Source organism: Enhydra lutris, unplaced genomic scaffold (assembly GCF_002288905.1).
Source record: "Enhydra lutris kenyoni isolate GAN:26980312 unplaced genomic scaffold, ASM228890v2 scaffoldscaffold59, whole genome shotgun sequence".
NCBI lineage: Eukaryota > Metazoa > Chordata > Mammalia > Carnivora > Mustelidae > Enhydra > Enhydra lutris.
The window spans coordinates 11,346,879-11,360,070 of NW_019154143.1; the positions used below are offsets into that span (position 1 = coordinate 11,346,879).

General features: G+C 35.9%; 1 protein-coding gene across 4 annotated transcripts in view; it reads right to left on the minus strand.

The window, feature by feature from the left end:
- LOC111158407 (anaphase promoting complex subunit 1) overlaps positions 1-13,192 on the minus strand; it is a 101,336-nt gene that overhangs the window by 48,254 nt on the left and 39,890 nt on the right. For 3 of the 4 annotated variants that reach the window (XM_022520400.1, XM_022520401.1, XM_022520399.1), the window contains 6 exons: positions 11,744-11,822; positions 11,094-11,130; positions 10,931-11,001; positions 8,199-8,377; positions 5,098-5,324; positions 2,248-2,366 (listed from right to left, as the gene is read on the minus strand). In XM_022520400.1, coding sequence (XP_022376108.1) covers positions 2,248-2,366; positions 5,098-5,324; positions 8,199-8,377; positions 10,931-11,001; positions 11,094-11,130; positions 11,744-11,822 — 712 coding nt within the window. The remainder of the gene's footprint in view (positions 1-2,247; positions 2,367-5,097; positions 5,325-8,198; positions 8,378-10,930; positions 11,002-11,093; positions 11,131-11,743; positions 11,823-13,192) is intronic. The other variant, XM_022520403.1, reaches the window with a different exon arrangement.

Sequence of the window (13,192 nt, forward strand, 5' to 3'; positions counted from 1 at the left end):
ATTCCTTTCCTTGAGTCTTCTGGTTCTCTTTTGGATCTCCACTGTGTACATGCAAATACTGAATGCTTTTTATATCTTTAATGTTCTGTATTAATTAGGTCAGGTCTTAGATGAATATTTAAAATAACTATTCTAAATATTGCATAAAATTACACAGTTCACTACGAGTTTGAAAATATGGTTTTAAAGGAGTTCTGAAGTTATGTAAAATAAATTTCAGATAGAAGCACAATGTCTTAATTGGAGTATGTATACACAAACATACAAAGTGAAAATATATTTGTTTTTACCATTTGCTTTGTGTACCTAAGAACTAACTCAAATACTGGTGTATGACAATGCCACAATGGGCGACAAGCTCATGAGGTATACTTTCACCTTCTCAAAAGGCAGAGAGATTAATAATGAAAAAACAAATGAACTTTCTAAAAGAATTCATCATATTCACCAGAGTATTTACACACAAGAAAAAATGACAGGCAAAGGGTAAACCAAATTTTCTTCAATAAGAATAATGACATACAAAGGTACTGATATCAGTGTGAGTCAAGAAGCTATTTTAAGAACGTATCTTGAATGTATTTTAAGAATGTTTGGGGGGGGTACCAGAATGGCTAAAAGAATAAAAGTTCGGACTAATGTCAGAAACACATTCTAAACATGCAAATTTAACTAAATGTATGCAGGGGGAAAAAAAGACGACTCATGTATTAATTTTTTTAATACGCACCCTAGCATTACTGCCCAGATTTAATACATTTTAACATTTGCCAGTTTTACATGAGATTCTTTTGTTTTTAACTCAAATTCTTTATATGGAAACTTCAAACAGCTGAAAGACTAACAGAAGGAACACCTATATAGCCCGTTCTCCATGAAGATTCAGTAATTATTCAGATTTTGCCATACAGCTCCTTCTCTAAGAGAGAAGACAATACCAATATTGAAGGTAATTCTGCTTGCGATGTCTCTAAATAAGATCAGAGCTCCACAATAGGTATAATACTGGAGATGAAAATGTATTCTTCATTCAGCTGATCTCATTTTCCATATGTTACTGAAAGAATGAGCTCTCCACATATGTGAATGGGACCCTGGTTTTTTTAAATTATGCAACTTAAAACACTGTGGAATTCTATTGGTATATATTATTACACTATACATTACTATGTGTATCATAAATATATCTCGTACAGGTCTCATAAAACCACACCTACTATACCTTTAGGAATTTTCAATGATAATTTCAACTACACAACTGTCACGTTTAGAACATATTCTTACCAGCATCAGGTGAACATGCACTATAAAACCCACTGTAATCAACATTAGGAAAGGAACACACTTATATCTTATAGAAGTAAAAATTCACACAACCAATCAGAAAGGTAATTTGACAATACATTATATCAAAACCTTAAAATCTTGCTGCGCTGGGAGGTCTACCTCTAAAGCAATTAATATAAATAAATGACTATAACCTGACAGCATATTTATAATAGCAAAAAAATGGTAATTTCCAACAAAATCACGTTGTTTACCTAAACTATATTCCACCAGTAAAAATAAAAATGAAGTTGATTAAAAATATCTGTACATAATACCTACCTACCTACCTACATATATACACAATATAATTATATACCTATGTATGCTAGATATGAAAGGATGCTTACTCTAAATCTGAAAACAATTTCTAAAACAGATTTAAATTTTCTGATAATTAAAAATATATAAAATTATAAACTAGAAGAATAAAATTGGGAACCATATATACCAAAACGTTAACACTACCAAGTGGGACTACTATACTATACAATACTATACATGAGCATTGTTTCTTTCTGCTTAGTATCTTTTTGTGTTTTTGTACAAGGATCATATACTCGTAATAAGATATAACAAGACACATTAAGATACAATGTTTTTATATATTATACTTTAAGATTATTTAAAGTCCAGTAATCTCACTATCATCAATATCATCTTTCTAAACCTTCCCAAGTGCCTTTTTGTATCATGGAACAGTCTCATTAAAAGCATATTTAGTAATGGGCTGCATGCGACTTTCCACAGTGGTTAGTCTAATTTCCTATTTGTGCTCTGACATCTGCTAGAGTGGTTGATATCTTAAATCAGTGGGGATAGAAAGACCATTCCTTTGGATTTAACTAAAATAATTCAATAACTCCACTAAAAATATACTTAACCATTTTCCTTTCTCACTGAGCCCAGAATTTAACATACCAGTCAAATTCAATTTGGGTATAGGCAGTGGTTCCGTTGGAACAGGATGGTATGAAAATAAGGTAAACATTCCTCGTCCTACTGGAAGGGCCATAGTTCGCTGACACAACTGGAGCAATCTATAATTAAAATCAAAACCAACATGTGAAAAATCTTTAAGAGAAAAAAAAAACCTGGAATATAATCTGTAGTTAAGCATTCCAAAAGAAAAACTGCTAGGTAAGAGGAAATCACATCATAGTAAATTCACACAAAATGTAGATGAATCATCCAAACATGGTTATTCTCATTTTAATATTCTTGTTCTTAGAAACTCTAAGGGAGATACACATTTCTTTTGTTCCATACTTGCTTTGAGTGAAAACCAGTCTTTGAGTGAAAAACTTGGTCTATAAACCAAGCCAACTCTCCCTCAGCAACCAAAAAGAGAAACCCAAAATGCCATTCTGATGCTAACCTGATCAAAGGAAAATAATATGTTTTGGGTTTCCTCATTTTGTTATTTTGTCTAGCTGCCCTCAGTGTATCTGGGATCATCCTGCCATCCTTTTTGCCAACATAGCCTCAGATGTGCCACCTCTGCAGGCGCCTGGGGGGCTCAGTCAGTTAAGCATCTTGCTTTCGGCTCAAATCATAATCCTGGGGTCGTGGGATAGAGTCCCACATTAGACTCCCTGCTCAGCAGGGAGTCTGATTCTCCCTCTATTCCTCCCCCCTGCTTGTGATCTCCTTCCTTTTTTTTTTCCCTGAAGATTTTATTTATTTATTTGACACAAAGAGAGACCACAAGTAGGCAGAGAGGCAGGCAGAGAGAGAGGGGGAAGCAGGCTCCCCGCCAAGCAGAGAGCCCAATGTGGGGCTAGATCCCAGGACCCCGACACCATGACCTGAGCTGAAAGCAGAGGCTTACCCCCCGAGCCACCCAGGTGCCCCTCATGATCTCTTTCTCATGCTCTCTCTAACAAATAAAATCTTCAAAAAAAAAGAAGTGTCACTTCTGTGACCTGTACACAGAAAGGAAGAAGTTCCTATATTAGAAGTCAGTGGATTTCATGGTGTGGCCAAGGAAACAAGAATTAGTTTCACTTACATGATGGCTAAGACTTACAGGATTTTATTTTTCAAATATCTTGTTTTTAATATATATATTTTAAAATTTTATTTATTTGACAGAGATCACAAGTAGGCAGAAAGGCAGGCGGGGGGCGGGGGGAGGGCTCCCTACTGAGCAGAGAGCCCGATGTGGGCCTAATCCCAGGACCCTGAGATCATGACCTGAGCCGAAGGCAGAGGCCTAACCCACTGAGCCACCCAGGCGCTCAAGACTTACAGGATTAATATTACTATAAATGTTAGAGTTAAAATGGCTTCAATAGACTATATTTTGAAACTAATACACCATACTTAACTTGTTTCTATGTAGCCCCTTAAAGCAAATTCAAACAGGAATTGTGGAAATAGGGGCATATATAACCAAGAAATACTCAACAATCAAACTCTTGTTAAGATATTTGTGTTGTTAAGGGACAGAAATACCCAAGCAGAGGCTAACATTTTTCTCTTCAAAGCTATTCATAAGCATGTTCTCTCCCTAACTTGTACATACATACGAGCTGCTTTTCTAGTCTTTTTGGTGAGAAAAATCTGTTGGTCCCAAGATTATTTAGGAATAGTGCCCCATGTTAATTTAGAATCTGAAAAACTCAAGGCCATATCCCACAGAACTTTTCAGCAGAAACCACAAAACTATAATAATGAAAACAAAATACTGTAGTCCCTTCTGAGATGTCACTGATTATAAAGGTTAAAAAAAAAAAAAAACAACTAGCTTCATATATCAATGAACTCAGTTAATAATCATGGCTAACTGCACTGAGCTTTAGTACATACAGAGCAGTGTTCTAAGCACGATATAGACATAACTCATTCTATACACAGAGCAACCCCATGAGGTATGAATGCTACAATTATGCCTATTCTTAAAGTTGAGACAACGGAGGCAGCAAGAAGTTAAGTAATTCATGCAAAGACACCCATCAGATCCAGAGCCCACAATAACTACTATGTTTTCGCACAATTTCTCTGTCCCTTAGACTCTTCAATTATGGGTGACTAACACCTTAGTACAGATGAAGAGGAAACAGTGAGAGGCAGATTAGGACAAACTCAGATCTTCAGCACCCTGCAGCTAGGTAATAGATGATCCTTCTCCGTAAAGCAGGACCGCCATAAGCAATGCAAGGAGAACCAGAGAATAATGGTGGAAAGTGACAGGTGACAGAGACACAGCAGGTAATAGGACAGGAGAGAATTTTCAAATACAAGTTGAATTGTCCCAAGGCAACGACTCTGGAATGTCACAGGATGGTTACTACTGAGTATTACTATTATCAAGGGATATAATATATGTTAGAGATTGGGAGTAGAGAAGATTTATAGAGTATTACTTGTCATATCAGGTTAAAAAATACTGGTATAAGTTTAACCTACACTAAAAACTTACACACACACACACACACAAAAACACACATACACATATTTTTTTCCTCCTCAAGATACAGAAGAATGAGTTCAGAGTTTTGCTTTGTTAGTAAATTCTTATGGTAGCTAAGCAAAATGGTCTCAGAGTCACCTTTTCTAAGTAGCACAAAGCTATATTTTAAGAGGAGGAGGATCACTTATGTCATCAGATACTCTTGGGTTACCAAATGCCAAAATATTTTGAAAAAAATGTATGGTTTACCGAGGATGGATAAAAAATTAAAACACATGGTACTTTTAATTCTTAACTATCTTTTCAGGGTTTTCAGTGGTAAACACTGATAACAGATAACAACATGCCTCTTTTACCTGTTTTCTTTTTCCTCAATGAACTCGTGGTCACTGAGTTCTGGGTACTGTACTACATTGACACGGACGGGATGCGCACTTTGAAGAAGCCTTCGCACGTCCTGCACTCTTAAATCTTCACTCCATATTAACGACATGACCTCCTGATTCATGTCATTCATGCCATCATCTTCCTCCTCAGTTTCTGTTCCTGAAGGAACATCTGATGAGAGCACCTGAGTAACAGACTTGGTTGTAATAATAATTTAAAAACCAAAGACCATGCACTTACTGAACACAAGGATATACACGTGATGTACTTGAGAGTTAAAATGGCTTCAATAGGTTATATTTTGAAACTAATATACCACACTTAACTTGTTTCTATGTTAAATCACATTCCATGTAGCCCCTCATAGCAAATTCAAACAGGAATTGTGGAAGTAGGGGCATTTATAACCATCTATCTCTCTATCATACAGAGAAAATATGCATTCCAAAGCAAGGCTGGTTTGGGTTCCCATGTATACTGGGGCTCTTATCTAGAAGTCTTTTTTTAAAGTACAATTATATTGCTCACTTGGGAAAATTCTTTATTGAGCCAAGGGAAAAACATTAAATTTAGGACAACAGTCAAGAAGCTGATTCCACTGAAACATTCTAAATAACTTATAAAGATCTAACTATATCCTAAACTATATCTTAAAATATAGTTATCCTAACTATATCTTAAAAAGGAAACGAATTACTGCAAGTGGAACATGAAACCCACTCACTATTACTAAAGAGCCCATACAAACAAATATTGTCTTTGATTAATATAAGCAGAAAAAAACAACCTGGAAGGATATAAGCCAAGGGCTGGAGGAAGTTGAACAATATTTTCTTACTTTAGTACTTTAAATGGATCATTATTGATTTTCACCTTTTTAAGTAAGGATGTCTTAAATAAAAATTTCTTAATCAGAAAGTGGCAACAGCAAAACAAATGGAAGAAGGTTAATCTCTTAATTATCATTCTGTCCTCAGAAGCTTAGCATGTGTTTTCCTATGAGTCTTCCCCATCCAAAAAATTCAATCACACTGCAACTTCAATGAGCATAGTATAAAATCTTCTCATTTTCTCTCAAGAATTTTACATTCCTTTAACAAGATTAATCCCCAGTTAAAATGCTAAATTTTTGCAATATTTAACATGGAAGCAACATTAGCCTATAAAAAATTATAGCAGAGGTGCCTGGGTGGCTCAGTGGGTTAGGCCTCTGCCTTTGGCTCAAGTCATGATCCCAGGGTCCTGGCATCAAGCCCCACATCAGGCTCTCTGCTCGGCGGGGAGCCTGCTTCCCCCATCTCTCTCTGCCTGCCTCTCTGCCTGCTTGTGCTCTCTCTGTGTCAAATAAATAAATAAACATCTTTTTAAAAAAAAGTAAAAAAAAAATTATAGCAGATATGACTAATTAATCCCTTACTTAGTTCATAAATATTCATTATAGGTCCTATGGAATATCTAACTTTTAAAAAAACTATTCTACTGGGTGAGTTAACTATAAAGTATAGATCCAAATAGCTGATAAACTGAATTTCAATGAGTCATAAAAGGTAGCCTCAAATAATATAAAATATAACCTCAAATAATGGAACAAACTGAATTTAGACAGAATTACTCAAAACAATATCTAAATAGATCAAAGATTATTAATGCTATTTGGTTTTAGTGCTAATGATATTAAACTGCTCTCAATCATAGTAACAAATAAGGTCTAAAGCTAAAACTTATCTTGGTAAAGGAAAGGATAGTCATATTATTAGCAAAAAAAAAAAATGGTTTTTTGTTTAAAGTAGGACAAACATAATTCAACTAAGAGCTATTATATGAGTGCAGATTAAGAGAGAGATGTGCTGGGCCAACCCTGCTGGAGATGGAATCCCATGGAAACTGCTACTCTCATAGGTTCAGTAGGCAACTCTGATGTTAGAAATAAAATTTTGATACAGACTCTTAAGCTCTGAAGAAGCATTAATAGCCTAAGACCTAATGTGGATTATAAATAGTTATACCATTTTGATGAGTATGTGTTGGTTCAAAAGCTAATATGAGATGAGGCAAGCTTGTGCTGTTCTCTTGGGGATATAAACAAAGTACAAACAGGCTGCCTGGGTGGCTCAGTTGGGAATCCAACTCTTGATTTCCACTCAGGTCATGATATCAGGGTTGTAAGATGGAGCTCCATGTCAGCCTTCATGCTGGGTGGAGCCTGCTCAGGATTCTCTCACTCCCTCTCTGCCCCCATCCACCCCACTCACTCTTGGGGGTAAAAAAAAAAAAATCCAAAGTTAAAGAATTATCAAGAGTGGGAAAACCATCCTTGAATCCTATGACCCTCAGAGCAATGCAGTGCTATCATTTATATTTTTTTAACTTAAACAGAGTTCTAGAAAAAATCGAAATTCCATGTTTAAGTTTTTAAAAGAGGCTGATTTTAAAAGAGAGATAATTGGAGAGTAATGATGTATTTCATTTTCTACTTGTAGGCTTCTCAGAACCCATTCTTTATAAAAGCAGAGAAAGACGATGAAGGATAGAAAGTCAGGAGGAATAACCTAAGACATCTTCTAAACAACTTCAGTGTCTCTCATCCCAGCTCCCAAAAAAACTTGCCTGCAACTTCAATTTTATGTGATTAAACATATATTTACACCTATTTAAAAGATTAAATTCTAGAAATTCAACACATCAAAAAAGTATAAAAGAGAAAATAGTTAACATATTCAAATTGAAGATACATGTGTTCCCTCTTTTTCTATGTAAGTTACAAAGTAGTTAATTACCAGTACAGTACAAGTAAAGAAATAGTCATGGTAGTGGATCTACTGACTCAGTACTTGACCTGACTCAAAGGAAAGAAAGTTCTAGGCAAGACAAAACCTTCACATAATCTCTTATTCCCATGTTCACTTTACAAGTAAGAAAATCTGCCCAATAATAAATCCCATATGGCATACAATGTAAAAGACAAACCAATATATACACTTGTAAAAAAACTTAAGAAAAAAATGAAGAGTATTTCTACTTTGATTTTGAGACTAAATCTGAACTTTGAACTTTCTATGTTGAGACTCACAGATTTCCCTTTGGGTAAGTTTCCTTCACAGGCCTGTTTGGAAAGATCCTGACGCCCGATCAGGAGACAGACAGCTTCTGGCCAGTCTGAAGCAGGCTGCTCACGACAGTGGTAAATTGCATCTCTGATGGGAAGAGCAATTCCAAAGGGAAGAGTTTCCAAGTCTCTTAATGTGAAACCTTGTGATGAAACGAAGGGAGAAAATGTTTCATTTAAACCTGCCACTGTCCCAATTATCCTCGGACTCAAATTAATCAATATCTATTCTGACAAAAGACAGATCTATTTTTTTCATCTTACTGCCAGTCTAGTGTCTAGACAGCAAGGATTAGTATAAGAACTAAAAGAACTAAAAACAGCACCAGGGTGCCTCAGCCAGTTAAGTGTCTGCCTTCAGCTCAAGTCATGATTCCAGGGTCCTGGGATCGAGCGCTGCATCAGGCTCCCTGCTCAGTGAAGAGTCTGCTTCTCCTTCTCCCTCTGCCCCTCCCCTGCTTGTGCTCCCTCAACTCACTCTGTCAAATAGATAAAATCTTTAAAAAATAATAATAAAAGAAAGAAAAACCTTAAGAAAGAGAGAAACAACCAGAAATCCAGAAACATTTCCCAGAGAGGAAACACAAATGGGCAATAAACATATGAAAAGTGATCAAGAAAACTCAAATTAAAATTACTACAATTATAATTTCACACTCACTTGACCAATATTAAAGTAAATCAACAGAAAGTGTTGGCAACTATGTAGAGCAATATAAATTCCCACCCACAGCTGGTGATGGTACAATCACTTTGGAAAACACATGGCAGGTACAGATAGGTCCACCTCTATGGTCCACTAATAGGCGTAACAGAAACTTGTACACAAGTGCACCAGGACACAACTATTAAAACATTCAGTAACAACACTATTCACTATGACAAAAAGAGGGAAGGGAGGAAACAGCTACTCTCATCAACAGAATGGATAAACAGTGCTATAGTCAAACAATGGAGTATGTAGCAGTGAAAATGAATGACCTACTGCTACACAAGTCAACATGGAAGAAGTGAGTGAAAAAAAAATTTATCTCTATATCCATTTATATGAAGTTCAAAGACATACAACACGGATGATGAAACTACAAAAAAAAAAAAAGAGCTAATACAAAATTTAGGTAAGGCCGTGATTATGGGTAGTAGGAAGGTGTGTGAGAGGAAGATTACATGTGGAGCAGAGATGCAGGGCCTTCTAGTACACTAGCTATGTTCTATTTCTAATGGTAGGTAACCAGTATACAACAATGTTCACCTTACTATTATTTTCTACACACTCGATACATTCATATTTAAAATTTTTCAGAACCTCATATAAAAATTTATTTTTCTTATAATGACTTTCTAAATTTTATACTATTATATATTATTTATTAATACTGAAAGTTAATTACTGAGGTAAAACTGTTTCCTTGTAACACTTCCACTAAATATTATACAGTATACAAATATAACTAGCTTATCTAATACTTTTCAGCATAGGTATCCTACCTATAATTTTATATGACAATTATTATAATTTTCCAAGGAAGCATACAAAATAAAAGCAAAAACTAAATCATTTAAAATATTCTTTAAATAAGAATTCAGACATCCTGTAATATTCATTACTTTATAACATACTATTCTAGAACACTGCCATTTTTTTATATCTTCATATCCATAATTTAAAGTTTTTCTTAGTTCTTCATTTTCAAAAAAAATTTCTAGGGGCACCTGGGTGGCTCAGTGTGTTAAGCCTCTGCCTTCGGCTCGGGTCATGATCTCAGGTTCCTGGGATCAAGCCCCACATCGGCCTCTTTTTTTTTTTTTTTAAAGATTTTACTTATTTATTTGACAGACAGAGATCACAAGTAGGCAGAGAGGCAGGCAGAGATAGAAGAGGAAGCAGGCCCCCTGCTGAGCAGAGAGCCTGATGAGGGGCTTAATCCCAGGACTCTGGGATCATGACCTGAGCCGAAGGCAGAGGCTTTAACCCACTGAGCCACCCAGGCGCTCCCACATCGGCCTCTCTGTTCAGTAGGGAGCCTACTTCCCCTTCTCACTCTGCCTACTTATGATCTCTCTCTCTCTCTCTCTGTGTCAAATAAATAAATAAAATCTTAAAAAAAAAGTCTAGTATTTTACTCCATTTAAAGCCTAAGAGCACCAGCTTTGGGAAAAGGGAATAAGGAACTCCTTTCTTCCCTTTCCCTCCCTCCCAACTGTATCCTCATCTTGGAGCCTAAATCACTAACCTATATTCTTCAGAAGCACCCTGAAATGTCTGTATAATTACTTTTCGATTTTGCCAGAAATCCTCCCTTCTGATATGTGAGCACTACAATGGCTTTAAGTTTGAACGTGTAAGAACTACAGTCCTCCATTCTGAGGCCAATCTGCAGAGTCACAGCTTTGACTGCTCTAAGGTGAGAGGCAAATAAGCAAATAAGAGGCAAATTACCCAGTGAGAGATAAAAAGCTGATATAGCAGGATTATGATATGGAAGTTGTGACAATGTCAGGGAAAGGAACTGTGCTTGATGGGCCACAATCTTGGTCCTGCGGGACACTTACACAGAGTGAGAGCCCCTGTCCTGCCACCCAGTTCTAGCTCACTGGGAGGAAACAGGGCCTACTAACAAGGACGTGTCTGGGGAAAGCAGGTGGCTCTCACTAGCATCTCAAAGACACGTAGAAAGTAACAAGGACTACCTTACCTACATTAGTCATCCAGACAACTAATTGTTCAGCTAGACTAGAAACTGATGTAGAATGCTTGAAATTAAACCTGTAAGGGAATGAAACATGAAGTTATTCAACAGTAAAATACAATAGTGCTTTCTATTTTTAATATACAAGCACAATCTGAACAAAAGTCACCTGTTTTCTTCTTGTTCTGCTTGTGACTTTTGAGGGGCTAAAAGGCAACAAAATGAAATTTTACTTAGATAGTCATCCTCATAAAGCAAACATATAACATGTAGAAGATATTAGGAAATAAAATTCACAAACAATTCCTAAAAAATAACAAAATAAGCAGTCCATTGGCAGACTGGAAATACTAACCCTAACCCTTTTTACATTCATTGAGAAAACAAAAAACTTGTTAAATCTAAAGTACTCCTGGTCTCTGAAAATCAGCTGTGGACTGCAGGCTACAAAAGTACAAGAGGCCATCTCAAAAAGGAGGCAAGATGTGGCCTCTAAAACACACACTTAGGAAGTTTTTCTTTCTTTTCTTTTTTTTTTTTTTTACTGTTTTTGGTTTTTATTTTTTTTCTTTCTTGTGTGTGTGTGTGTGTTGGATTTTTTTTTAATTTTATTTTTTATAAACATATAATATATTTTTATCCCAAGGGGTACAGGTCTGTGAATTGCCAGGTTTACACACCTCACAGCACTCACCACAGCACACACCCTCCCCAATGTGGAAGTTTTTCATTTTTTAATTTCAACTCTGATATCAACATTTATGAAAATTTGTTTTGGAAAAAATTCATTTTGGGAAGTCTATCACTACACTGACTTACCTATAGTTATTCTGGATAAATACTGTGAGGAATCCTCAGAAACAGAGTTCTCATTACCAAGTATGTAGAGTGCAATACTCTGCAAAAGGAGAAAATTAAAATTATTTGTTAAAGGAATGAGATATAATTATGTATAGGAAAATCCATCCAGTACAGCTCTGAGTACTGACAAACATTATACAATAATATAACCACTAATACAATCACAATATACATTTCCATCACACAAAAACTTCCCCTATAGCCTCTGTAGTCAATCCACTCCTCCTATACCCGGCACCTGAAACAACTCACCAGTTTTCCTTCCCTGCAGTTTTGCCTATTTTACAATGTTGCATAAAGAGAATTTTAGAATAGGTAATCTTCTGTGTCCTACTTCTTTAACTTAGCATGCCTCTGAGATTCATTCACATTACTGCATACAGCAGTGGTTTGTTTCTTTTTATTGCTGAGTAGTATTCCATTATGCAGATTTACTAAACTTTCTCTACTCATAAACCTGCATTGCTTCTGTTAGGTGAACCCTAACCCACACCCTTCTCCACTCTGGCCTTCAAAGTTCTCCTTTGAGTATTTGCTACTTGCTACTACCACCAAGAGTTGTACCTGCAAGTAGCTTTTAATTTTTTTCTGGAAAAAAGTAGCACAATTCTATTAAAATTTTACTACAATGCTGAAGAATCTTAAAAATCCTATATAAGCATCGCAAATGACATAATCCTGAACCTAACTGACATCATTATTTAACCAAAAAAAAAAAAAAAAAGGCCATAATCTGAGTATCTATAAGTTGACTAACATAATTTAAGTTGGAGGTTGACCAACTTGGTAAATTCATATTTCTCTAGCTCCTCTTCGTGGCTAGAGACTATACCAAGTCTACCCCCATTCAGCAGAGTTGGAAAGGACCAATGTATTTATTTGGTGGTTTCACTTAAATGTCTCGACAAAAGCATCAAGGGATGTGAAAGTTCTGGGATTAACCTGCTCTTAATATTCTGTGAATGTATTTAATGCCACTGAATTAACTGTACACTTAAAGTTAAAATAATAAATATCATGTTATGTAGATTTTACCACCATTTTTTTAAAAAAGCAGAATCACTATTTTACATGTCTGTTCCAGAGCCACAGGGGACTCTGAAGCCTCTCTCAACATGAAGCAAAGCAGAATGCAGAATAAGGAAAAGATGTGGGATACAAAGACATTTACATTCAGGTAGTATCTGTGGAGGAAACAAAAGCATGGGGTTCTCCTATAAGCCTAGGAAGGCCCCACCTCTGGAAAGCTACACAAAGGACCTGTAGGCCAACTGCCCTTGGGAGAAGGGACTCACCCTTACCAACGTCCTATGGTTCTATTTGAAGGTTTGACCTTGGACATGTATTAACTATTTAAAGTGAACTAAGTTTTTTAAAGTAAGTAAAGATGTTTCTTTGGAGAAAAAA